The sequence below is a fragment of the Nilaparvata lugens genome, chromosome X (assembly GCF_014356525.2).
Source record: "Nilaparvata lugens isolate BPH chromosome X, ASM1435652v1, whole genome shotgun sequence".
Taxonomy (NCBI): domain Eukaryota; kingdom Metazoa; phylum Arthropoda; class Insecta; order Hemiptera; family Delphacidae; genus Nilaparvata; species Nilaparvata lugens.
The window spans coordinates 75,379,640-75,405,793 of record NC_052518.1 but is presented as its reverse complement, the minus strand read 5'-3'; the positions used below and the strand labels follow the sequence as shown (position 1 = coordinate 75,405,793).

Below are 26,154 nucleotides of genomic sequence, written 5' to 3'. Positions count from 1 at the left end.
TCCACCGAGATCCAGAGGCACGAGGGACGACTGCACCAACATGACAACGTCGAGGAGATCCAGCTGCTAGACAATGGAGGCTTGGTGCGGATGCTCAAAAGGAGGAAACCGTTTGAACTAGTGTGTAGTGCTTGTTCAAGTAGTGTCCAGTGAAAGAGCAGAGCAGTTATTGAGTGAATCTAGCTTCTATAGTGCAGTCAATAAGTGTACATATTAATTAAACAATAGCAGTAAGAGTTTCTAATGAGAAATTCACTGTTCAATTTTCCAAGTAGTATTTTAGGATAGAAAAAATTAGCTCATTAGTCTTTAGACTGGATGGCTATAGTATTGACCAATAGAAAAAAAAATCTCTCAGCAGTGGAAAATGCTTCACTCTTGTTTTCTTTTGCCCTTATCACAGATAGATTTTTTGATGACAGTTTGTTGATGCTAAGGTCTGGTATATCTCGGTAAATGGGCAGTTGTGTATGCATTGATGTCTGATAAAATTCTCTTAAGAGAGCACTGGATCTGGAGAGACTCATTGGTAGGATATTACTAAGGAGATGTAGCCAGTACAAGGCTATTGATCGTATTGTGCCTGAGATGATTCTCATTGTGCTGTTGAATTAAGTATCTATTTTCTTTACATGAGTGCTATTCAACCCTTAACTAGTTTTATCATTGGTCTGAGACACCAACAAAAATTTTGGTCTGGAAAACCATGTTTCTCTCCTCCCTCTCTACTCAACCTGTGCTGTTGGAGTGATGATCTTTTGTGAGTAGGTAGTGGCTTATAAATATTTAGGAGTAATGATTGATGAGAAATTGATTTGGTTGGCCCACATTGTATTTTTGAAAAGTAAAATTCGCAAATTGTTCAAATATTAGGAGTAGATAGTAAACCAAATTTAATAGAGTATGGTGTGGTCCAAGGAAGTAGGCTACTTTGGGCCCCTTACTGTTTCCAATCCATGTTAATAATTTGTTGAAAGTTCAAATCAAGGAAAATCTATTTTCATTAGCTGACGACAGCACAGCAATACATATAACTGGTAAAAATAAACAAGAGCTGCACCAAAACGCTAGATCAAATCTCCATCTCTTGAAGAAATGTTTTGATAATCACATATTGACTTTAAATATTAAGAAATCTAAATTTATGGATTTTTTTCCAGAAGAAGGCAAGAAGGCAGAATTAATAAGTCACTCTACATTATTGTACTGAGCCTATATAATATATGATGTACCATGAATCGATTGAAAGAGTAGTGGCTTATAAATATTAATGAGAAATTGAATTGGTCGTTGCATTCTTAAAAAGTAAAATTCGCAAAGCTATTTACATTTTTTACCAATTGAACAAAATTCTATCACTAAAAGAGCTACGAAATATTTATTTTGCTTATGTTCAGTTACTTATTGAAGTGGGAATTTTAGCTTATGGTGGAGCCTATAAAACATTACTACAACCCTTGGAAGATACACAGAAATCTTTATTATATTAAAGCCACATACACACTCCTACTGATGAAATCTTGGAAGAATTCAATATTTTAAGCATAAGGCAAATTTAGGTAAGAAATATATTGTTATACATGTACAAAAATCATAAAGATATGTTCAAGAAAATTGATAAAAGCTATGGAACTCGGTCGACAGAAGCAATGGGAATCCAAGTTCCAAAAGGCTAGTTAAAACTCATTCCACCACAAATACTTATTATATAGCACACACTCTGTATAGAAATCTGCCTGAAAATCTACGTAATATCGAAGGTGAATCCAAATATATTTATAAAAAAATAATTGTTAATGAATGGTTAAAGGAGGTTTGGGAGAACGAATATAGAAGAGATAATTCATTCATTGTATAGATAAGGCAAATGTCGTGTAATGATGGTCCAAGTTTAACTCTAAATCTTCACATCTTTTTTACTTTAAATCCTTTAAACTTAAAATCTTTTCCGATATTAATATCTGGTTTACTCAAGAATCTAATTGATGCAAGTGCGAGGACAATCCAACGTTAGCCAATTATCGTCAAGACCCTCTTCCATACACAGGCTTTGCCTTTGTGGGGAGTTTTCATGATCATGAAGTTTATAAAAAAAAATAATGTTGTATTTTCTGTAACTAAGATATATTGCAGTTAGATTTAGTTATTAGGATTAATTATTTAATTCCATATGTTACTTTTATTTATGATTATTTGTCTGCAGAAGATGTAATGTTGTTGTATCAAACTCTATGTTTGTAAAAGCTCTTGAGTTAATAAAACATTATTATTATTATTATTATGATTTGAATTTTTGTTGTATGATTTGTACCCTGTTATCATGGATAATAAAAACCAATAATTTGTGTAGCCTAACTTTCAGTCAAGTGTCTTCCCACTGTGGAAGTGAGATTATGCTATCATTCCAGTTACATATGAGGTGTATTGAAAATTTAGTCTCTCAGACTGATGATACCAGTTATGTCATTTTTTCTTCTATAGTCAGTCAGACAGTCGGTAGAATTTTTTTTTTGGGTCTCTTCTTAGGATTTTCTTTTAGACTGAATGGAAATATATCATGAATAAGAGTGATAGTCATGTTTTATGTACTACAGATCGAGATTTTGGACAATTTGTGCTGGCCAGGATAGCTGAGCCTGAGACAATTAGCCTAAGGCATTGCACTCTTTAGTTCAAATCCAGGAATAGACGTTTGATAATTTCATAAAATCATCCTCTCATTTTCCATTACCAATGCACAAGCAAAAAGCTCATTTGGGAATCATCAGCAAAATAAAATACTTTAAAGAGTTTTCAGATGATAGCTCTGAAGAACTGGAATGTTTTGGGGACAGTGATGAGGAGCCAGATTATTCCATAATCAACACTCATCATGACTCAAACGCAAAGGGTTTTACGGTCTTGACCTAATTTAACAAGAATATTGATAATTCACATTCGATATACACCTTTCAAACAACTGATTATCATTTACGCTCAACTCGAGCAATTTTAATTTTTTTATTATTTGGCTCTGAGGATTTATTGCTGGACCATACGTATCTCTATGTGCTTGATAATTTTAGTCTCTTTGGCACATCTCAAAGCATAAAATGCGTAGCACTCTATTCAAGCCAAGACTATTGTTTTCAACCCATCCAATCAAATGATCCAATCCCATTTCAGATTTCAAGCTCCGCCGCGTCTGTGCTTAGATAAAGCTACAGATGATAGATATTAAGAATTTAGATATGTAATAGAATTATTTTTCTCAACTATCTAGTTTATTCGCTTCCTGTAGTGGTTCGTTAAGATTTCCTTCCCAAATTCGGCTCAACCGGTGAATTTCGATGAATGTTCTATCTACGTTTCATTCAGCAATGATTTTATTATGTTTTGTTTACTATTTTTGTTCTGTAGCAGAAACCAAAATAATCTGTACACACGACACTACAAGTTACCAATGCAATTTAATATGAATTTCGTTTTTAATTTTCTGGACTTGCGAATAATAGCTCATTTTGCTCGCTGAGTGAAGACGTTTTATGGTTATAATGCCATACCGTCGTCTTTCAGCTAGCATTCTATTATGTGCTGTGCTGTGGGTTATCGCTGAAGATGAACTATCCATAAGTCATGGTAAGACAATTCTTTCCACAATATTTTTCAATTATTAAAGATATTCAAATTACACTGCCTGATCTAAACCTTCCAACAGATAATACAAATAGGCCTATGCATTAGTCCATAGCTCCTTGAGACAAAACATTTTATGAGTCATAGGTATTTGTTACGATGGCCATAGAGATATTGTAATTCTTAAGAGTTTAGGCATTCAGGACGCCAACTAATATGAATTAATTATATTCTCTTTCCGAGCTCTGCTTTGTTTTATTACGCTCCTTTCAAATTTACTTCCGTACAATTAATGGAAAGTAAGTTAGGGTACAAAGTAGTCAATTTTATGTGGATTGAAGTAAGGTTATGTTCCTTTTGTAAAAGTACAGTGAGGTCCACGTTATAATGGCAGTGGAGAAAGTTTAATGTGCTAAATTTATTAGCAAAGATAGGAGAACAGCTTTGTTATTTCTATTAATTTATTAGCAAAGATAGGAGACCAGCGTTGTTATTTCTACATTGTTGAAAAACGACCTGGCAATGTTGCGGAGCTAAAAAAGGATAGCGCTAACCTATATCTGCAACACCAATTTTGCTCAAAAAAGTATAAGAATCTTTATTAACACTGTTAACAATGCATTGATAAGCGTCAAATTGAACTATTCATAGGCCTATTACACGTTAATAATAAAAAATATTCGGTCTAGTCAATAACACAAAATTCTTGTAGGCTATATTATACAAACTTTCTCTCAGTAAACTTTTTAAATTTCTTTCAAGTGGTACAAGAGGCAATGACTTCAACTCCTTTGGTGAAGAATTGTAGGCTAGAGTTTAACAGACATGTTCAAAAGATTTTACTGAGAACTAGTAAACCTTCGCTGTTGAACTGGTATTATTCTGTTTCTGGACCATATCTATGATAGTCACTAGGTATTTAATTTAAATAATCCTAGATTACTATGGACATAACTAATACTAAACAGGACATACAAAGAATGGACAGTGAAGACTAAATTTGCAAACAAAGGTTTACAATGGGTCTTCATATAAATATCACAAATCAATTCCATTGCCCTCTTTTGAAGTACAAACATTTTTGAAACATGAGTAGCCTAATAGAGCCACATAACTGTATACCATAACACAATAAACTTTGTATTAGAGTGAAATACACATTCAAGAGTAACGTACCGCCGTAAGTTAATGTTTACAATGAACTTCCACCTCAGCAATTATATACCCTTTGTTATTTTTTTAACAGCTGACTCTACATAAGGCTGACATTTCAAATTTAAATTCTTTTATTGTTGTGAACATTGATACAATGTATAACAAAGTCATAGAAACATAATATAATAAAATATAAAAAAATGAGAACAATACTTAGATAATGAGATCAACATAATAGAATATAAAATATCTATAAAAGACATATCACATCACATATTCAAAAATAATAAGGACATTTTTCAACAAGATAGGTTTTTATTTTACTTAAAACATTTTATTTAAAACATTCAAAATCGTCAACCTTAAGACTATCTGGCAGGTAATTATAAAGTCTTGTACCAAATTCAATAAAACAGTAAAAAATGAAATCAGTTTGAGCCACTACCACCCAGATGGTTACCTAGATGTAGCCATCTAGGTGGTAGTGGTTTATGTTTGAATCAAGAACAATACCTAACAATTTTTAAGGTTCAGTCCCTACTTCATTGATTGAATTTATATTCACTTTTAAGTGAACAGAATATCATCTTGTTTTTCAAAGTTCAATTATAGATTTTTCAAACAGAAATTCTGTAGGGCCTATTTGGATTGTTTTATGTGATAAATTACAATTGAAGCAATTTCGGATATTTATAATGGTAAAAATAATTTTGAAAATGTTTTTTCTCTGTAAAAATTGAGTTTCAACCTTTTTTAACCTTAAAATTGTTCCAGCAATCAGATTTTTTTCTTGAATATGTGTAACGCTAGTTCGCCTCCATGGAGCACATTGGGTAACGCTAAATGGACTAGAAAATGATGGCGGTCAGACAAACTTATGTTCTCCAGACCGAAATCTACACAACATATCTAGTTATTCTAGAAATTAAAAATATCTAGTGTACATGTAGACATTTGAGACTCATGAGCTTGTTTTGTGTATCTGCCATACGCTAAATGAATATAGATTATTACTACCTCACTCATCATCAAGGAGTAACTAAATAGCTATTAGCTAGACAATTTTGTACACCTGTTTTGGAATTACAGCTAACTTTCTGAACCCCATACTGAACCTTTCGGCCCTTGGAGAACTGGCCGTCTTTGTAGACAAACTAGTTATGGTCCTTAAAGTATGACATTATCAGATTGACTGATTTTGAATTGCAACCATAATAACAATCTTTGCTACCAAGTATGCTATGCTGATAGTATCAAAATCGAATCGATACAAAAATTTGTATCAAAAGCTTTAGACATGTCCTATATAACAGAATTACCTTCTTTTAAATCATCAACAACATTTTCATCCAAGCTTATAACTGCATTACTAGTATCCTGGTCTGAATACTAGTATACTTGGTACTAGTATACGTGGTCTGAAGCCAAATTGTTTTTCATTAAAAATGCCAATTCTTTCAAAATTATTTGATATTTGGTCTTGCATTATGGCTTTGAAAACTTTCGATATCACAGGCACAATTGATATACCTAGTCCTGGAATTGTTCAACTGCTTCTTATCATCTTCTTTATATTCATGGATTACCTTTATGTTTACCAATAAACTTGGGAAGATGCCATTGCAAATCAAACACTTTTTAAAAAGATAACTTGATACTTCAGATATGTATGAGCAGATATTTTGAAAACCTTAGAGTTAATACCATTATCTCAACAACTTGAATCACTAAGACTAATTATCTTTAGGCAAACATAATCTGCACAAACAGGTTGAAAACAAAATTTAACATTCTGCCCATTATACTTATGGTGTAATATTGATGTAGAGCTGAGATGATCATTGACTGGCACATTCTTACCGACTTCCTCAATCTTTTCAATAAAGAAGTTATTCGAATCAGCGTTTTTACCATAATGCGAATCAACAGCTTTATTGAAAGACTTTTCACCACTTTCCATGCAGCTTAATTTTTATTTTTGGAGGTTGTCATTTTGTTATTGAAATAATTTATCTTTGAATTTTTATAGCAATTCTATACTATTTCTTAAAGCTTTTATATTTATCTCTCAACTGATCAGTCTTAAATCTGCCTAACCTTGAATCTAATCTGCCATTATAACGTGGACCTCACTATAGGCGTAGGTATTCTATGTCAGTTTGAAATCTCAGTATCCCGGCCCCAAGGTATATAGAAAGATATCAAGACGCGGCCATTTTGTTGCTTGTTGAAAAGTTTGTTTAATTGCTGTTAGCCTGAACAGCTAACGCGTTATTAGTATCAATAATATAGTCTAGTATTATATTAAAGTATAAATAGTGTAGTATTTTTTGATATAATAACATAATATGGAATAGACTTATTGAGTCTCGCTCCAAAATTTACATTGGTGTCATGACATCTATCTTTATACATTTGCCCGGCCCTTAGTATAGCTATTCTATTCATTATTGTCTACTCAATTTATCATATCATGAGCATGGGATAACGGTGTAATCTTAAACCTAACATCTTCAACCGCGATTAATCTAAATCGTACGTTTTCTTGTTCTGCATTGGCTTGGTTCACATCATACCTGGTGAGTAGCTCTCAGGCAGTGATGTATGCTAATTTCCCACTGGCGCACTACATTCAAGATGTACCACAAGGATTCTTCTTTTCTCAATTTTTATTAACCTAATTATTATGTTCTCATGGTTTTTTATTCATATGTCTTACCATCTATGTGCTAATTATGTAATAATTTTCAAAAGCACAGTTCAGAAAAGGCATTGACAGAGTTAACTTTTATATCTCAAGGCTTTTTGAATGGGAATCTTCCCTATAGGTTGACACTTGACTTGCCAAGAACCAGGAATATAGTCATAGGACACCCCAGACTGTTAAATCAAGTAGACATTCCCAGGGCCCCTCCTGTCATAATCAATGGTACTCATATTCCTTACAGTTTCAGCATTACAATTTTAGGAGCATTTATTTATTGCTTCTTGAGCTAGCAGGAATAGGTGTCTCATGTCTGTAATATGATATTTGGGAGAAAGAGAATAAGACTATTTTTGTACAGAACTGAACGAAACTACTCTTTTCGATGCTTTGATAATGCCGTTTGATTTTTGAAAATAAAACATAATGATCTATGAAAGTATGCTTATTGGAAATATGCACAACACAAATCATAATGGGTAATGGTCAGCCCAAAACTGCCCCTTTCCCAAATTTTGATATAAATATTACCTTTGAAGCATCCACATGCTCGTCCAATGCGTGCAAATTTACGACGAGCGTCAGAGTGTGGATGGCTGCTTTGCCATCGCTCCAATTCTTGTGGAGCGTAGGACAGCCAAGCGAAGGCGAATGGCCAGCCGAGCACCCACAAATGACCACATTAAAGTTTGGATGGCAAGACCAACGTGGCCAAGCTTGCCAACTTGCCCAGCGACTTGGCGATAGTGTGGACTAGGTATTAGAAATGAGTTGAATTGGAGATCCAACGTTCATTGAACTATGAAATACATGTTTTATGTAGGTGGGCTGGTTGAAATTTACAGTATTCTCATTTAACTATGTTGAATTTTAGACATTTTGTTTCAGGAGGAGCTTCATCAGACGACCCTAGTCATGAAGCTCCTCCTTAGGAGTGAAATGCATCACACATTTCTTAAACAAAATGTAAGTATATTCAAATTTGTTACTTCGAATGAAAGTTATAAATAGTTTCGGCATGGAAAAAATCAACTTTCTTTTACGTCAATTTTACAAAATCCTAATCCTGAAGGAGAATCCTATTCATTTGGCAGATTTTGTCATATGTCTTGCTAATTAATGTCTACCCTAATCACAACATTAGATGCCATCAGTATACTCATCCACTGAACTGCAAATGTCAATTATTGATTTGTAGTAACGCTGCCCAGCTTTGGAATACGCTCCCTGATAATATTGTATTTTCCGATAATATTCAATTGCTGTAAAAGTCGTAGGGAAATAGATAGAATAATGAAATAATACATCAATATAGAAGGAGATTACACTGAATGGAAAATGAACTCTCTCTTAGGGAAGGAAACGTGATTCTGTTTCCTATGAAATGAGTCTTGTACGTTGACCACAAGACTATCTGAAATTCACTAAAAGTCATTTTAATGCTCGTGGACTTGTCGAATATCAAAGCTGGAAAATTTTTGGAATTTCTTTTGTTATTTGTGTCGTGAAACATTTTTGAAAGACTTCAAGTGAATTACAATTTCCAAAAATCTTGATTATGCTTGGATAGAAAAAGATAGGATGAGGAGGCTATGCCGGTATACTCATTGTTCACTAGTCAATTGATACAATGTTCGGTTCTCTTGTGAAATTCTACTGGAACCAGGCACGTAGCTAGGATTGCACTTTGGGGGGGGGTCCGGGGCCGGGGAGGGCTTGCCCCCCCCTTAGGCTCGGGGATTCCGGGGGGCTTGCCCCCCGGGTGGAAATTTTTGGTTTTTATGAATTAAAAACTCATGTTTTGGTCATTTACAGTATAATATACATGTATAATAAGTAATACATTTTATTTATAAAATTTTTGTAAATTTTTAATAATACATTTTCATTTGTTCATTGACACACAAAGCAAAGTCCGTCTGGAAGTTTTACAAAAGTAGTCGTCTTTTCTGCTTCTTTGCCATAACGTCCAAAACTGCTTCCGCGTCAGGGTGCAACTGTGGGTGACAGGAAAGTACAGCAAGTGAACTCAAACGCTCGTTGCTTGTTCTATTACGAATAAATGATTTTATTCGTTTCATTGTAGAAAATGTCCTTTCTACACTACAAGTGGTAACTGGAAGTGTTGCAAAAACCTGAAGGAGCTGGTAAATATGTGGGAGAAAAGACTTGTTGCATGATTCCATTACTTCTAAAATGTCTGAGGGTTTCTTGACATTTTTTGATGAGTTGCACCATACCCTGTATTCACCTGTAAGTGTAGTAAGTGAGCTGTCATCAGGACTATCACTGGACGAAAGGTAACCTAACAGGCATTCCAACATGTCTTCTTTCTCTGGCGAAGCAAATCCTGGTAATAATGCTTGGAAAGACTTTATGATGTTTTCATTGTTTGAAAATCGTTCTTTCATATTTGTTATAATGCTTTCCAAACATGGCACAAAAATTGAAACTCGAAAATACTCTTCAGTTGACTTAGCAATATGATTAGAGCGATGTTGTTGTCGTTGATTTATTCTTGGTGCTTCTAATTCCCTATTAAATATTTCTTGAGACATAGTTGTAGCACGGTTGAAGATATCTTTAAATACTTTATCAGCTGAATCTCTTAGGTCTTGTAACGACTGAATAACCTCATTAGCAGAACTTACGACTGCTGAAAGGTCGTACCTTTCGTGCTGGAGGTATACTGAAAGGGGTAGAGTTATGCTGAATATTTTTTCACACACTAACAAAGATAATAAAAAAGTGCTTTTTTCCATTGCCGCTTGAAATGTAGCTGCAGCCCCAGCACTTTTTTTACTTGAGTTGGAAATTTCCTCAAGACTTGCATACACAGGTTCAATTAGTTCTACAAAGTCTTGAATGCTGGTGTGGCGCTCAATGAACCGAGTGTCACAAGCTTTACTCAATCGTGTCTTTTTGTTATCCGGCATATACACCTGAATGGCGTCTTTTAGGGTATGATTTGCAACAGAGTTTTTTCTAAAAAAACCGCAGATTTCTCTTACTATGTCTAAAGCATTTCTAACATTATTTACAGACATGGCATTTGACAGTGCTAAATTTAATCTATGACTTGCACAGTGGACATATAGTGCTTTTGGGTATTTCTCTTTAATTCTAGCATGGACACCTTTTTCCTTACCACTCATGTTGGAAGCACCGTCGTATCCCTGGCCCACGCACTTGGTCATGTCTAATCCCAAGTTATGGATCATTTCCAAAATCGATTTGGCAATGTTTTCTCCACTCAAATCAGAGATGGATGAAAACCCTAAAAAATCTTCTTTTATAATAGGCTTATCATTTTGGTTCCTACTGACGTATCGGATACATAATGATAGCTGTTCAATGGAAGACACATCCATAGTTTCATCAGCTAAAATGGCAAAGCAATCAGACTCGTTTATTTGTTTTACTATGTTTTCCTGAATTAATGATGAACTCACGTCGAGGATTTCATTTTGTATATCTGGACTGATATAAGTTGCATTCTTTTTATTGTTCAAAATATGATTTTTTAACTGGTGATCTCCTGAGTTGGCGCGAAATCTCAATAAAGCCCGAAATTTACCATCTCTTTGACAAGGCTTCTCAAGAGTGAGAGGGCCACTGTCATTGTCACCTCTTAATGGGAGTTCATTTTCGGCGCAGAACAGCACAGTTTCAACAATAGGCCTCAAGTGTGCCCTGTTTAGCTCTTTTTGCCTTTGACTGATAAGTACGTCAGGAATTTCCTTCATTTCTCGGGACATAATTTTGATAAAATTGTCAACTTTTTCAACATTAGTTCTATGGTGTTGTGTACGATTATGATTGTCAAACTTTTCAATGGCGTTTCTCCACCGTCTAAATGGGGCTTCTATAAAAGCGCCTGCTGCTTCATGATTGCCCTTACCGGTGCCACTAGCTTCACTAAGAAACAACAAACAATATTTACAGAATATGCCGTCACATTTCCTTGAATAAGCTATCCAAGGCCATTTTTTCACCCAGTGACTTTGAAATTTTAGCTGTTTCTTATTAAATTCTTTTGTTGGATAAATAAATTCGTCTGATGGAATTAACACATTAGACAATATTTGGTTTTTCAAATTGTCATCAATAGTGGTTCTTTTCAACTCACCTACGTCAAAAGTGTGCGGATGAAATATGCCAGAATTTAAAGGTTGTCTGTCACTAGTATCAAGTTCAGTAATGTCATCTTCATCAACAGCTGCGAGTCGTGGGGTTGAAGCTTCGTTGCTGGGTCCAGGCTCTGGCTCCGAACAGCTCACACCAGTTGTTGTAGGGGCAGGGGCTTTGTTGCTGCCGCTAGGTCCAGGCTTAGGCTCCAGACAGCTCACACCAGTTGTTGTAGGGGCAGGGGCTTCGTTGCTGCCGCTGGGTCCAGGCTTAGGCTCCAGACAGCTCACACCAGTTGTTGTAGGGGCAGGGTCCGTATTGAAAGATTGCTCTAGCTCCGACGAGGACGAACATGTAGTATTGGCCTGCTGCTGATCTGAAAAAACAGGTTTTTTTAGACATATGAATCAAAACTACAATAAAATAAACGGTAATAGTAAACTGGCGCAAACACAACTAAATTACAATGATTTTCTTATTTTCTACATTTCAAAATTAGAATGTAGCAGGGCTGCCTGCCAACCCATAAGAAAACCCTCGATTGTAGTGTCAACTCGACGTGATACAATTACCATCAAGCTCAGGTTTTAGTTAGCTCAGTTATAATTTTCTTATTACAGAAAATAATAACCTCAGTTATAATTTTCTTATTACAGAAAATAATAACTAACCTAACTAAACCTGAGCGTGATGGTAATTGTGTCACACCGAGTTGACACTACAATCGAGGGTTTTCTTATGGGCTGGTAGCACTGCAAAATGGCGGCCGACGGTCCCATATTAACCTAACCTATTTTTACGACAGCCTATACTTTATGTTATTTTAAACCATATTATATGTAGTCCTTTTTTTATAATATGCCTTCAATCTCCATAGTCCATAGAAATTATTACACGTACTTATAAATTATATTGTCACAAAGTTTGCGACGCAAACCATTAAAAATATAGTAGTATGGGATTTAGTATTTACTTTATTCTTTACTTACCTACACTTGAACTTGTAGACTTTTTCTTTTTAAAAAAATCTAAAATTGACGGGTTATGTTGCTTTCGCTTCATACTGGTCCGGTCACAAACTGTCAATGAACGAATGAACTGAGAGAACTCGCGACTGCCGTGCCGAGTGCCAAGAGCGCGACTAACGTCTAACCTTGACTGGCGGTCACTGACTTCACCCCACCCTCGTACATCAACGGCGAGCGTCAAGCGTGTGTTCACAGTGTTGCCTACTCGGCATATGCACACGATATTTGATTTGTGGATTTTTAATATGTGGATCATCTCATCTCCAATGATGAATTACTTACCTTAACTGTATGATATTGTTTTATTTTTTTACATTCATAAAAATGTAGTAGTCCATAAAAATAAAACATTTTAAAAATTTCGGGGGGGGGGTCCGGACACCCAGGACTCCCCCCTTGGCTACGTGCCTGACTGGAACCCCCTTCAATACTAAAGAAAAAACCATTTGATTATTTCATTACTGTAATAAGATCTCTTACAGTATTGTGTGATGTTCAGTGTGGTTGAGCTCTATTCTTAGATTTGAGAATCTTCAATGACAGATGAATCAATATAGTATATTTTTGTGATAAATATGTATGACTTTGTCATTTGAAATCAGCGCACTCACTGTATTTTCTTTGTTGTAGAATAGTATAAGTTTTTATCATTTAGTTTCAAATAATTTATATTTGTCTCTTTTTTGCAGTTTTTACGAAACCGCTCGACCTCAGAGTAATCCAAACTTCTGAAAATAGTATACAAATTGCATGGACAAAACCAAATGGCATCACTTCTTCCAATTCTTCAGTCGCCGATTCTATCGCCGGCTACACAATCCATTACCAATCAAAAACCTTCAGTGAAAAAGAGGAGGTTTTTTTCAATGGTGATGAATTGAAGCATACATTATATAACCTTTGTAAGTTGTTTTCAAAAACATATTACCGAATAAAATAATAATTTGATGGTTTACAGGTTATTTTCTATAATGATATAAAACTTTTAAACATTATCTGTTGAATACCTACAAATATAATAATAATAATAATAATATTAAATAATAATAATAATAACAACAATAACAATAATAATAATATAATATCGAGTGACCTGGCTGGCTCAGGTCTGGTGTCAGAGTTTTCAGGTCGCAACTGGTCAATTTCAGGGCCTTTGACATGACCTAACGACTGCTTTTTAGGCAGCCGGGACCGACGGTTTAACGTGTCCATCCGAAACACGGGAGTGGCCCAAGATAAATATCTTGCCCGAGCCGGGATTTGATCCCTGGCCTCTGAATCAGAAAGCCAGCATCTGATCCACTCGACTACGGCTACTCTACCTACAAATAACCTTATTATTACATTCTCTTTATGATCATTCTCTTTAATATCATTGCTGTAATGCAATGAATTCATAGTCCACTGGATAAGTTAATCTTTAGCTGTCATAAGTGTTGGAAATCACAATATAGTATGGGAGCCTGATTTAGACTAGTTTGTCACTTGTTTTATAAGTGTAATAAAATTGAGTAGTCAAGTAGAACAGGTAGCTTTGAAAAGCTTCATGTCAAATGGAAATGATCAATCATGTCAAGCTACAACTGGAAATGACTAAAATAGACTCAGGACATTAGAATAGTAATCAGCAAATTATAGCTTGCACTTATGTAATAGCAAAAAGAAAAGTTGGAAAAATCGTATCAAGTTATTTTAAACCCTCTTATCATTGAAATAGGTTTTTATAAAATTAATATAATCTTTCAAGGCTCATAAACACTACATATTTTTAATGTTTCCATTATTATTTTTAATAGTTTGATCGAACCGTTTTTTCGGACGTTTTATTGTTAAAACATAAGCTAAGGAGCAGAAGTAAAGGCGAAATTGATCTAATTTAGATGCGGCTTTAAACTAAGATCTGGAACATGATGTCGAGGCCAGTAATAGATTATTAACTCTCAATGTAAATGAAAAAAAAATCAACCAAGCTTACGATAAGTTGCATTCTTTTATTGAATTATTACTAATTAGACTGTTTTGGACGTTGCCTACAGTCTTCGAAAACTTGCATTAAGTAAATTAATCATAACATGTCAACTAAGCTTTGCTGCTATTAAAATACTATTTAAAAATCCCAGGAGTAGCTCTCTTATTCCATCATATTTCCCTTACATCTTTTCATACATTCCATATTTTTCTAGAAGAAAGAAATAATGGCAAAAATAGTGAGCATTCGAATTATCATGAAATCCAATAATTTGATTAATGCATTGGGCTATTGAAAACGTTTCACAGGTGACATTTTTCAAGCTATTTCCATTTGGATATACAATAGATTGAAGGCTTTATCCTATTTCAACTTGAAGCGCTCTTATCTCAAAAAGTAAAGATGATAAAAAAGTTTTCCTTTAGAAATTAATTCTATTAGCATCCAAATCAAGAAACTGAAAAATCAAAAATGTCACCGGTGAAAAGTCTTCAAAAGTGGGGTGCGTAACTAATCATGATCAGGGACAATTCATTGTCTAGTCAGTCTGACCAACATTTGCAAAATGAGAAATTTATTCTTGTGTTCACTTACTTCAATTTGCTCTCATAAATGCTTTCCGTTCTCTTTTTCAGTTGCGTGCACTGAGTACATAATATGGGTCACTGGTTTATCCAGTACCAAACAAGAAGGAGCACCTTCTGACAAAATCAGGCAAAGAACAAATCCAATTCCTCCTGGACCTCCAAAAATTATTAATATTAGTTGTCATCAGCATCAATCGTTATTTATACAATGGCAAAAACCAGCTCTCTACAATTGTTCAATCGAATCATACCAAGTATTGTACCGTGATGAAAACTCTTTCAATTTTGAACAAATCAAACTTAGTGCCAAAAATGATAAAACTGAAACTATAGTAAGTACTATTGATAAGTTATTTTTGTTCAGTTATTGCTAGACTTAATAACCTACTAGAAAAGAATTGAATGAATTAAATTTAGGCATTGCCTATGATGGAGCAGTGGATGACAGAAGACTATCTTATATTTCACTTCTACAGAAACTATAAAATAGAACAAAATTACATATACTATCACAATAATCAAGAACATTAGGCCTACATGAAACTTACTTACTTATATAAGATATATTTATAATTGAAGAAAAGGAGATTTCTAGCGAATACGTGATGCATAAAAGGAAATAAATTTTAAAATGTAGAAAGTGAAAATTACATCTTATCGTGAATCTTGAGCTGAATGTGCATTTGTTTAGCATAGCGTAACTAACCTTTTTCTCTGTTTGTGCAAGTAGTGATAAAAAATGTACGCACATCTCTGTATCGAGTTAAATGCTCAATATATAATACTGTATCTAAAAAAATCTATCAAATCAACTTAAAATCTCTCAGTCGATGCAACAAGTAATCTCTATGCCAGCACACATGAGTTTGATCGTTCAACGTTGCGTTAAAAAAGGAATTGTATTTTGTAACCATTTTATACAGAAGCCTTGAAAAAGACTAAGCCCCCGAAATTTAAGGAAGATTATTTGGGTGTCATTCGTAAGTGATATCTCATTTGTGCTAGTATCTCAAATTTTTGTCATGTGTGTTTATTATTATAATTAATAGCAGCTAGCTGCCGAAGTGGAAGACGCTGAGTAGTATTCATGATCGTTGATTATTAGATTTTGGGTGTTTTCTTGTTTGCCCTCCAGCTTTTCATTTTTTGAAAAAATGCAACTTTTCTTTCTTCACTCCATCTTGTTCCAACTCTTGGAGCTTTCACCTCTGGAATAATTTCCCATTCACTTAATTTTGCTCTAAAACTATTTCGATTGGCAATTTTATTATAAGTAATTTCTGCCGAAACTAGATATTTTTTAACGTGTTGAATCCCTTCCCCTTCATTAAAAAGCGAAGCTACATATTTTAATATCTGTCTTGTAATTCTGTGTGATTGAGAAGCCTCATGATATGAACAAAGAATTTAAGATGTCTTTTTCTCATGTATGTTACAATATTTGAATGTTGCTCAACCAATTTATTTTTATTTTTTGTAATCTATAACCGTTTTCAGTTAATCTTGGATCGAGAATTTTTCTAATTGCTTTCCTTTCCCCATTTTTCAAATTTCCTAAATTGGCTTTGCTGTTAAGGTTCAGTGTCTCACTGGCATAGAGCATCGATGGTTTGATCACTGTGTTATAGTGTCTAATTTTTGTGGGAAGCGACAAGCATTTATTATGATGAATGAATTGCACCAGCCCTAAGCCTTTACAAGCTTTCTGTATTCTATCCTGCTGTGAAAATCTCTCCGAAATGAATTATACTAAATATTTAAAAAACGGCACCCTGATAATTGTTTCATATTTGCTTTGTAGACTGGTAACTTCTAGATTGTGGTTGTGAATACTGTTTTCTCAGAGGATCTGTGAACGAACTTTTTCTGCACATTCTTTCAGAGTCTGTCTGTTTTATTGCAACTTCGCCCGAGTCTTATTAAAACTGAAGAAATTACTAAGCAAACTAAATATACACTGTTAATTTAACGGAAGTAGTCAGTAATTGTGTTTATGATATAAAATTATAAACAAATTTGAAATAATATTAACATATTGCCATTTAAAAGCCAAAACCTAACTTCCCCCTAACATGACCTTTTACCTTTAAAGCCTAATTGAACAGAACCTTTTAGAATATTCATACACTAGACAAATTGAAACGCGAAGTTCTGAGGCACTCTCGATTATTCGTGTTTTTTTGACAAAATGAGAAGTTATTATTCTATTTTTTCTCTATTAATTCGTTGACAATTATCGTACTTTTCGTTTACGTACTCTAAGCTTTTCATCTTTCAATAAGATGTATTACATCATGGACTTTTTTTATTTTCAGCTTATTAATAACTTGACGGATAATACCATGTATGAAATAAAAATAAGTGCTTCTCCAAAAGACCAGATTCTTGGTGCAGAGTCAGCACCTAGAAAGGTTTTAATTTCGAATGGCTGTGAAAAACTTGTGAAACCAATTAGCCGGGGTAATGAGACAATTGCCATATTTGCAGCAATTGTCTGTGCGTTCTTTGCTGTCATGTTGGCAGTTTGCGCTTTTGTCATATGGAGGTATGTTTATTACTACTTATTGAATTTCACATTGTTATTAAAACTGAAGAAATATACTAGCAAACTAAATATATACTGAACTGTAGTTGATTTAGCTGTTGATTTAGTCTCTAATCGTTACTTTACTAATGTGTGGTGTGTACCTAACCAATAGTAAGATTCATGCTATAAAGTCAGCTCCTGATTAACATTTGCTAGCTATCCTTGTTTGTCATTTCACAAAACAGATAGTTTCATTCTTTACTAGTTCCGCACCGTTGCCAAATTGTTTGCAGGCTATGTAGAATATAATCAACTATCAGAATATTTAACTTCAATAATGTGTCATTAAATCATAAAAATTTAATTTTATTGTTAAATATAATCTTTTTCAGGATTGAAATGCTATTTATTGCGAATTCTGAACAATTCAAGAATTTTATTCAAATTTAATTCATTGTTTTTTATTAGATGTTTGTGCAGATAATGATGATATTGTTTTCAGGAACTGGTTACACGCAGCTTATTATTATTTAGAGGATCCTGTTGGACAAATGACGTGTTTGTCAGAACCAGACTGGGAGTGCCGTGTGGACCCGAATACAACGATTCCTGTAAACATGTTTGCTGCTCATGTTGCTCAATTGCACGCTGACGGAGATATTGGATTTAGCCGAGAGTACGAGTCTATTCAGTCTGCCGCTAATCAGGATGAGTACTCGATCGAATATTCCCAGCAGATGGAAAACAAAGTTAAAAATCGTTACTTGAACATTCTTGCTTGTGAGTATCCTTCTGAACTTCATTACTAATCCTTTTAACCTCTTGCGACTATGATAAAATTTGAATTCGAGATCAAGAGGAGTTTCGGTTATATGTTATATGTCTCTTGCATCGTCTATATATTTTATTGTAATGCATGTTGTCAATATGGTGATAATATATATTGAATGACTTTGGCGAATCATATAACAGTCACTGTATCACTAGGCTATTGTTAGTTCAATCCAGATGCCACCGAAACAAAGAGGAGCGTTCCTATATGTTTAGTTTTCATTTGCTGTTTTCAAACAAGATAGTCAAATAATTCTATTTTGTTTTTGTTTTTTAATAACTAATTGATTAAATGCTGTTCTCATAGTTTAAAACTGTTTGACCAATTGAAGATTCATTGTAACTTAATGATATTTGAGTAGAATTCGCATGTGTTTAAGTTTGAAATTACAAAGTGTTTACTTGGCTTGTTTAAGGCCTTGCGCTCCACAGGTTCAGACTAATTTTCAATTAAATTGCCTTTTTTTACATATCCTTGAAATGTGAAACCTTTATCCATGACTTGAATTGGATGCCTTTCATTGAACAGATGTGTCATCAGTTTATTTGTTTTCAGATGATCATTCCAGGGTGAGGCTGTTTCATGTGATGGGCCAGTGTCGCGGGGAAGATTACATTAATGCTAATTACATAGATGGCTTTCAAAGAGCAAATGCCTACATTGGTACCCAGGGACCTTTACCAATAACATTTGACGCATTCTGGAGAATGATTTGGGAACAAGGCGTTGCAATTATAGTCATGATAACAAATCTTGTAGAAAGAGGAAGGGTAAGTTCCTACTTTTACTTTACTTTTCACACGTATTCACATTAGGATTATAATCTACGAGTGAATTTCTAATTGAATTCAAACAGTGTCACCTTGCCCCCTTGTTGCGACTTGATAGCATTGTACAGAGTGTCATGTAAAACTTGTAGTCTTGTAATAGGATTTTCTGTTGCCTCCACAAATGCATGGAATCTAGGATGGGTGAAAACTATGAAAAATGCTCAATTTATTCTATAAGGATAAATAGACAGTAGGTTTCATTGGAGATCCTAATCAAATTAAAAAAACTTCTTTTATGCCGCTTCAAAATTTTTTCCCACCATCTTGGATCCGCCATTTTGAATCAAATTCCATTTTTCAAAATGGGAATGTGGTCATAAATGATACACGATTTTGATAAAGAATTTCAAGATACAATGAATTGCGAAAACCGCTCATCGATATCTCATCGTTCCAATTATATTCACATTCAAAGATACTAAAATATCGTACAAAAATGAATTAATTAGTACATAAAAAATTTGACAGATTAAACTTTTCTGTAATATTTTCCGGACATAATAATAAAACAGACTAGCATAACTATTCAAACATACGATTGGTAATTGAGTGAAATATTTCTAATTAATTTAAGTCATCTGAATTCAAAATTTATAGTTTCCATGTCTATTTTGAACTAAAATTGTATAGGAATTCTACGTGAGAAACTTGATGAAAAACTCGTTCTTGAAAAACAATTTTAGCTAAAAATAATCATGGAAACTGTAAATTTTGAATTTAGATGGCTTAAATTAATAAATTAATTAGAAATATTTCACTCAATTACCAATCGTATGTTTGAATAGTTATGCTAGTCATGCTGTTTTATTATTATGTCCGGAAAAGATTAGATTGGTGCATGAATTGGAAATTAGTCTCCATCATAACTTTCATGAAGCATAGTTACTTCGAGATGACAAGTATAAAATAAAAATATAGCAGAAATTTAAGTGTTTAAATGTGTTTGAAAATTAAAAGTGAGATTTCAATAGAGCAATGAGCAATAAGTATTAGATTGTAGTGAGTTTTATTATTGCAGAGGAAATGTGATATGTACTGGCCAAAAGAAGGTACAGAGGTGTATGGATTGATACAAGTCAAGCTGATGAAGGAAGATGTATTAGCCATGTACACTATACGTACCCTTCTTGTCACACACCTTAAAGTAAGTATGTAATATTATTATCTCCGATAACATTATGTCAAGACTGCCTTATCTAGATATTAGATTTTCAAACGTAGAATCTCCTGTCAGAGCTGAAATAAAAATCTATTGTTATTGAACTGTCGACATCAAGCCTCAAATGTGAAAAAAATAGACAAGAAATTTATTACTTTCCAGCGTTTCCTTTTCAAACGAGGGTATGTGAGATAAAATTGTTAAATAATGAATGAAATTTACCTTTAGTTGAGGAAAATCTTGAAGCTAAAACAATTCGTTTTTTAATTTATGACAACCCGAAGCCCCAGGTTGAACGTACAACCTTCTTATTGTTTTGTTGTAGGCCTAATTTATCTTAAATTCATTTGTAAAATTTACACCTTTGACAACTTTGTTTAAATAACTAGCCGGCAGGCTCGCTTCGCACGCCTTAGACGGAGACTCTGCCCCATCCTCCCCTGTTTGAATAATCGAGAAATGAGACCAGCAGACTCGCTTCGCTCGTCTGCATTCATTTGAGCTTGCTCACTCTCATCAAATATACAATACAGACTTTCAGCCACGATTCAAAATTAAGTTGACTGAGTCCTCGCAGAAAATTGCTGGAAAACGCCGATTTTGGGCTTATATTTGGCGAAATTTTGAAGCTCTTTTAACACGAAATTCCTAGAACCTAGCTGAAAATCTGTATCAAATGTAAACCTTTCCTGTTCACTTGCTCTCGATTAATCATAGAAAACGTTGAAAGAACGCCTATTTTTGGCTTATTTTTGCCGTCATTTTGGAGCTCTTCTACAACACCTTATAAAATATGGTGTACACCTAATCTGAACCTGTGTACCAGAATTAAACTTTGTTTCTCAATTAGTTCTTGAAAAATCTGAGAAATGCAGAGAAAACGCTGGTAAAGGCTAGGGAAACACTGTAAAATGACATTCAACACAATGTTCACCTTACATTTTTTCATACTTCATCCACAATATACTTTCCTTATATAAATAATAAATAAAATAACTATTCACCTACTGCTATTCTAACCCTTCTACCATTATAGGCTAGTTGGTTGATATCTAACCTAACAACCATGTAGAGTAGTCAACACATTTGCATAGTGTATGCAACGCATTTATTTGGCCATTATAAAACTGTTGCTTAAAATACATTTTATACTATCTTAGAATATTGTGGTAAGTACTATTACTTGAGTATTATTGCACTAAGCTATAAATTAATATAATACCGTTATTTTTTAATTGATCACAGGTTAAAAAGAAAAAGCATTCATCAAATGAACGCATAGTTTATCAGTACCATTACACCAACTGGCCTGACCATGGAACTCCGGATCATCCTCTTCCTATTCTAAATTTTGTTAATAAATCATCGGCTGCCAACCCATCTGACGCGGGACCCATTGTTGTTCATTGCAGGTATTGTTGGTTCATTCCATATCAATACAAACACATCTACTCAATAATTGGTAAAGTGTAGAAAAATAACTATGTACTATAAGTAAACTCCATATCATATTCGTAACGAGCCAACCGGCTTATGATTGCCTGTAATAAACATGAGACTATGTTATGATTAGCAGCTGAATATAACACTTTCATATAACCTAATATACATGAGTTCAAAAGTACCATTGTGAAACGAAATAAAATAATTTATCGCTTTTTTCCTCCACCAAATTCTTACTTTATCCTCAGGAACAGAATACTAAAGCACAACTTTTTTTCCTAGGGAGTGAAAGAAGTGGTCACTTCACGCCATAGGGAGTCCCTATTAGGGACTAAAATTAACTCCATTTGAATATCACGGGAAGCAACTCTATTGGTCTATGTCTCTGAGTGCCTGTGTTAGAGATAGGTAGGAAGGTAGTAGCTCAGTTAATAGACTATCTACAGTAGTTCTTCTTCGAAAACATAATATCATATTTGTAGTTTTAGGTTATATTTGAAGTTTGAACAAGTTTTTTGTACTATGAAGGGAAGTGGAACAATAATTTATTTTTTAGATGTAGGTGGTGGAAAAATGTTGTGTAAGTCACGGGAACAAAAGTAATTTTCCACATTCGCGGGAAATTGCCGCTTCCTTAGGGAGGGAGTTATTAAAAGTCTACAAAATGAAAGACAATAAAATTTCCAGTAAATTGAGTAGTCGTGCAGGATTCTACGATCTCTGGTTTTGGAGCTACAAATTAAAAAAGGATATTTTTCAAGGTTTTTTTGAAAAGTCTGGAATCTCGCTAGGGGTGAATGGGGGAATAAGAAACATATGAAAATTGCACAGCATACACCAATAGGCATATATTAAGGCTGTGCTGTTGTTCGGTACACTTTTTTCTATTTAAATTGCATAATCTTTTTCACTATAATTGTTAAGATTATTATAAGCCTTATCTATTTCATTATCGATGACCAACTGCAAGTAATGATCCGTTTTTTGAACTATTTTAACGACACTACAGTCTAATAACAGACTGTATATATTAGTTATTAAAACTCGTACTCACTGTGCAGCGCTTTTCAAACCTTGAAAATGGATTTTAAAAATCCGATTTCGGAATCTTTCGGATTTTTAGAATCCATTTTGAAGTTTTGAAAAGCGCTCCACAGTGAGTACTAGTTTTAATAACTAATATTCAAAGATATTAGACTGTAGTGTCGTTAAAAATAGTTCAAAAAACGGATCATTACAAGAGTGAGAAAAAGTGGCAACTGAAATTTTTAAGTGGTCTAATAAGCGAGTTATGGGTCGTTAAAGAGCTAACTCCGTTTTCTTTCCAGATCATGAACGGTTTCGACTATATTAACAGAACTTCTCTTAAAAATTCAAAAAATGTATCTTTCCAAACTGAAACATTTTATTCCCCATATCGTTCATAAATAAAAAGTAACATTTTTTGTAAATTTCTTAACTTGTTTATTTTGGCATAAATCGCGAAAAAACACATATTAGAAGAAAGCCAATGATATACTGAATGTATTAAAAAGACTCCAATGGAAAATTCGAAACCGTTTATGATCTGGAAAGAAAATGGAGTTAGCACTTGAACAACCCATAACTCGCTTATTAGACCACTTAAAAATTACAGTTGCTACTTTTTCTCACTCTTATTAACAATCATATTGAAAAAGATTATCCAATTTAAATTTGAATAAAAAGGTGTACCGAACAGCCTTAAGGCTGTTAATAATGTTGAGTTTTTGTATGCCATACTTGACCAACAGTCAAATAGCTGTTAAGGCTCTGCTCGGCAGGACAGGGACCATGTCCAATTACTATCTCCATAAGCTTAATGTTAATTGCGACTCCATATAACTCGGTTGATTTTCATCCGAACGTTCTAGTCAATATCTCATTTTGATAATTTGATAATCAATTTCTCATAATTCTCTATTTAAGTTGCCAAGTAGAAAATTAATATTTTTTGAGAGAACGTTTATATTCATCTATTAAATGAGAAACTTTTATGATTTTTTCCTGGCGTTCTTTATGAATATTTTGGAAATTCATCTCGCAACTTGAATTTGTTTTGAGTTCTAATGAAATTAATTTTTTCATAAAAATCTACACATCCGTACGGTTTTTAAATGGAATCTAGCGAAGGAGATTTTCGTCTGCAAGCCACTGAAAAATGGAGTTGTTAAACAGAGTACGTTGACAGACCCTTACACGCACGCACAAGCGGTGCGTGAACGTCATCAGTTGCTCTCTGGAGGGGTGCCGTTTCATGGGCTTTGTTTCCCTGTAAACAATAGCCCTTACACTTCCATTTCCGTTTGAAATTTATTCGCAGAAAGAATTCACAAGTAAAGGCATCTTGACCTGACAGTGGACAAAATATAATCTAAAAATATAAATTTACTTGATATGTAAAAAGATTGGAGTTGTAGGGAGAATGTGGAGTAATGTGGATGATAGTCTAGTTATTAAAAAATCTCATAATTACCACATTCAAGTTCAAGGACAACTTCATATAACAAGAAGGAAATATTGCCTTTTTACTATATGGTCGCCCCATGGTTTGAAGGTAGAAAACATATTGAGGGATGATCAATTTTGGGAGAAATTTATGTTTCCAAAGCTTTGTAAGTTTTATAATCCATGTTTGCTCCCTGAGTTGATTGATCCCAGACATAGAAGACAGATGAAAATAAGGGAACCACAACATATCTTGCAAGCAATAACCGAGAAAAGAAGGAAATTGTAGGAATATTTGCTAATATGTTATCATTGTATGTATTTTTAATATACCTATTCATTATTGTTTTTATGAGCTATAGGATAGCGTATTGTGTTTTTATATAGAAATTGTTTGATATTATTCCAAGGTCAGCAAGTTTCTCGAGATTTATCTGTTCATGAAATGTGAATTTGAAGTAGGTGACCTATTCATTTTTTGAAGATTTTTCAGTTAGTTCTTTCAGTATTTCAATATCAATTGTTTAACTGACGATTGTGAATAAAGAAATTATGAGATGAAATAAAATCCTATCCACATTATGGAATTCTAATTCACTACTATGTTACACTAGATTATTTTTCGCGATCTGTATTATATGTACCATATCGAACACTCATAAAAATTATTGTATTATTAGTCATGTATTAGTATTATTGTTTCAGTATTATCCAATCATACAAAAACTAAGAACTCAATAGACTTGTTGGATTGCAGATTATTCGATGTGTATGATCGAATGTAGACTAATTATTATTTTGATGAATAGTATTCAGATTCAGTTCATGGATGATTTATATTAGAGAATCGAATTCAAAATTTATTTCATATTGAATGTGATTATAATCTTTTTATTGTTATCCAACTATTATAATTGAATGTGAACTACACTATAGAGTACCTGAGTCGGTCAGCATTGACTGAATGGAAAGCATAGATGTTATTCATAAGGAGTGCTGACAGTGGAAAGTGAATCTTCTCACAGTAAGTGTCTCTATAAACATTTTTAGGCCAGTTCCTAAACCTACAACAATCAATTAGTTACGGAAGCCTTTAACTGTGAATAGATTTTTTATTAGAGGAGAGTTCTTTCCCCTGTTAGCGAAAGACTGACACTTCCTCTCCCTCTAGCACTCTCACTCCTCACACTCACACAAACACGCATGCCTTCTTCAGAGATTTTGTACTTTCTTCTAGTCAAACCTATTTTTTATAGGAACGGCTAATGGATTCTGAATTTGCCCGGCTTTCCTGCCGAGCCTTAAAGAAAAATTGTCATGTCTCTAACTAGAAAATGACAGAGATAAAAATTGGTTCTTATTACCCCATTAAAGTGTATCTTATTGCCGCACTTGGGGTAACAAGGAACAGTGTAGTCATTTCACTAAATAATAGCATTAAAAACCAAAGGAGACTGTTAAGGCTCGGCGGGAAAGCCGGACAAATTCAGAATCCATTAGCCGTTCCTATAAAAAATAGGTTTGGCTAGAAGAAGTACAAAATCTCTGAAGAAGGCATGTGTGTTTGTGTGAGTGTGAGGAGTGAGAATGCTAGAGAGAGAGGATGTGTCAGTTTTTCACTAACAGGGGAAAGAACTCTCCCCTAATGAAAAATCTATTCACAGTTACAGGCTTCCGTAACTAATTGATTGTTGTAGGTTTAGGAACTGGC

At 33.9% G+C, this 26,154-nt stretch overlaps 1 protein-coding gene across 2 annotated transcripts in view; it reads left to right on the top strand.

The window, feature by feature from the left end:
- Positions 1 to 3,131: 3,131 nt before the first annotated feature.
- The window catches only part of LOC111046954 (tyrosine-protein phosphatase 99A), a 119,860-nt gene continuing 96,837 nt past the window's right edge, over positions 3,132 to 26,154 (top strand). For both annotated transcript variants that reach the window (XM_039441626.1, XM_022332608.2), the window contains exons 1-8: positions 3,132 to 3,618; positions 13,320 to 13,532; positions 15,235 to 15,518; positions 17,502 to 17,731; positions 18,216 to 18,493; positions 19,101 to 19,315; positions 20,394 to 20,519; positions 21,780 to 21,946. In XM_039441626.1, coding sequence (XP_039297560.1) covers positions 3,525 to 3,618; positions 13,320 to 13,532; positions 15,235 to 15,518; positions 17,502 to 17,731; positions 18,216 to 18,493; positions 19,101 to 19,315; positions 20,394 to 20,519; positions 21,780 to 21,946 — 1,607 coding nt within the window. In that variant the 5' untranslated portion in view covers positions 3,132 to 3,524. The remainder of the gene's footprint in view (positions 3,619 to 13,319; positions 13,533 to 15,234; positions 15,519 to 17,501; positions 17,732 to 18,215; positions 18,494 to 19,100; positions 19,316 to 20,393; positions 20,520 to 21,779; positions 21,947 to 26,154) is intronic.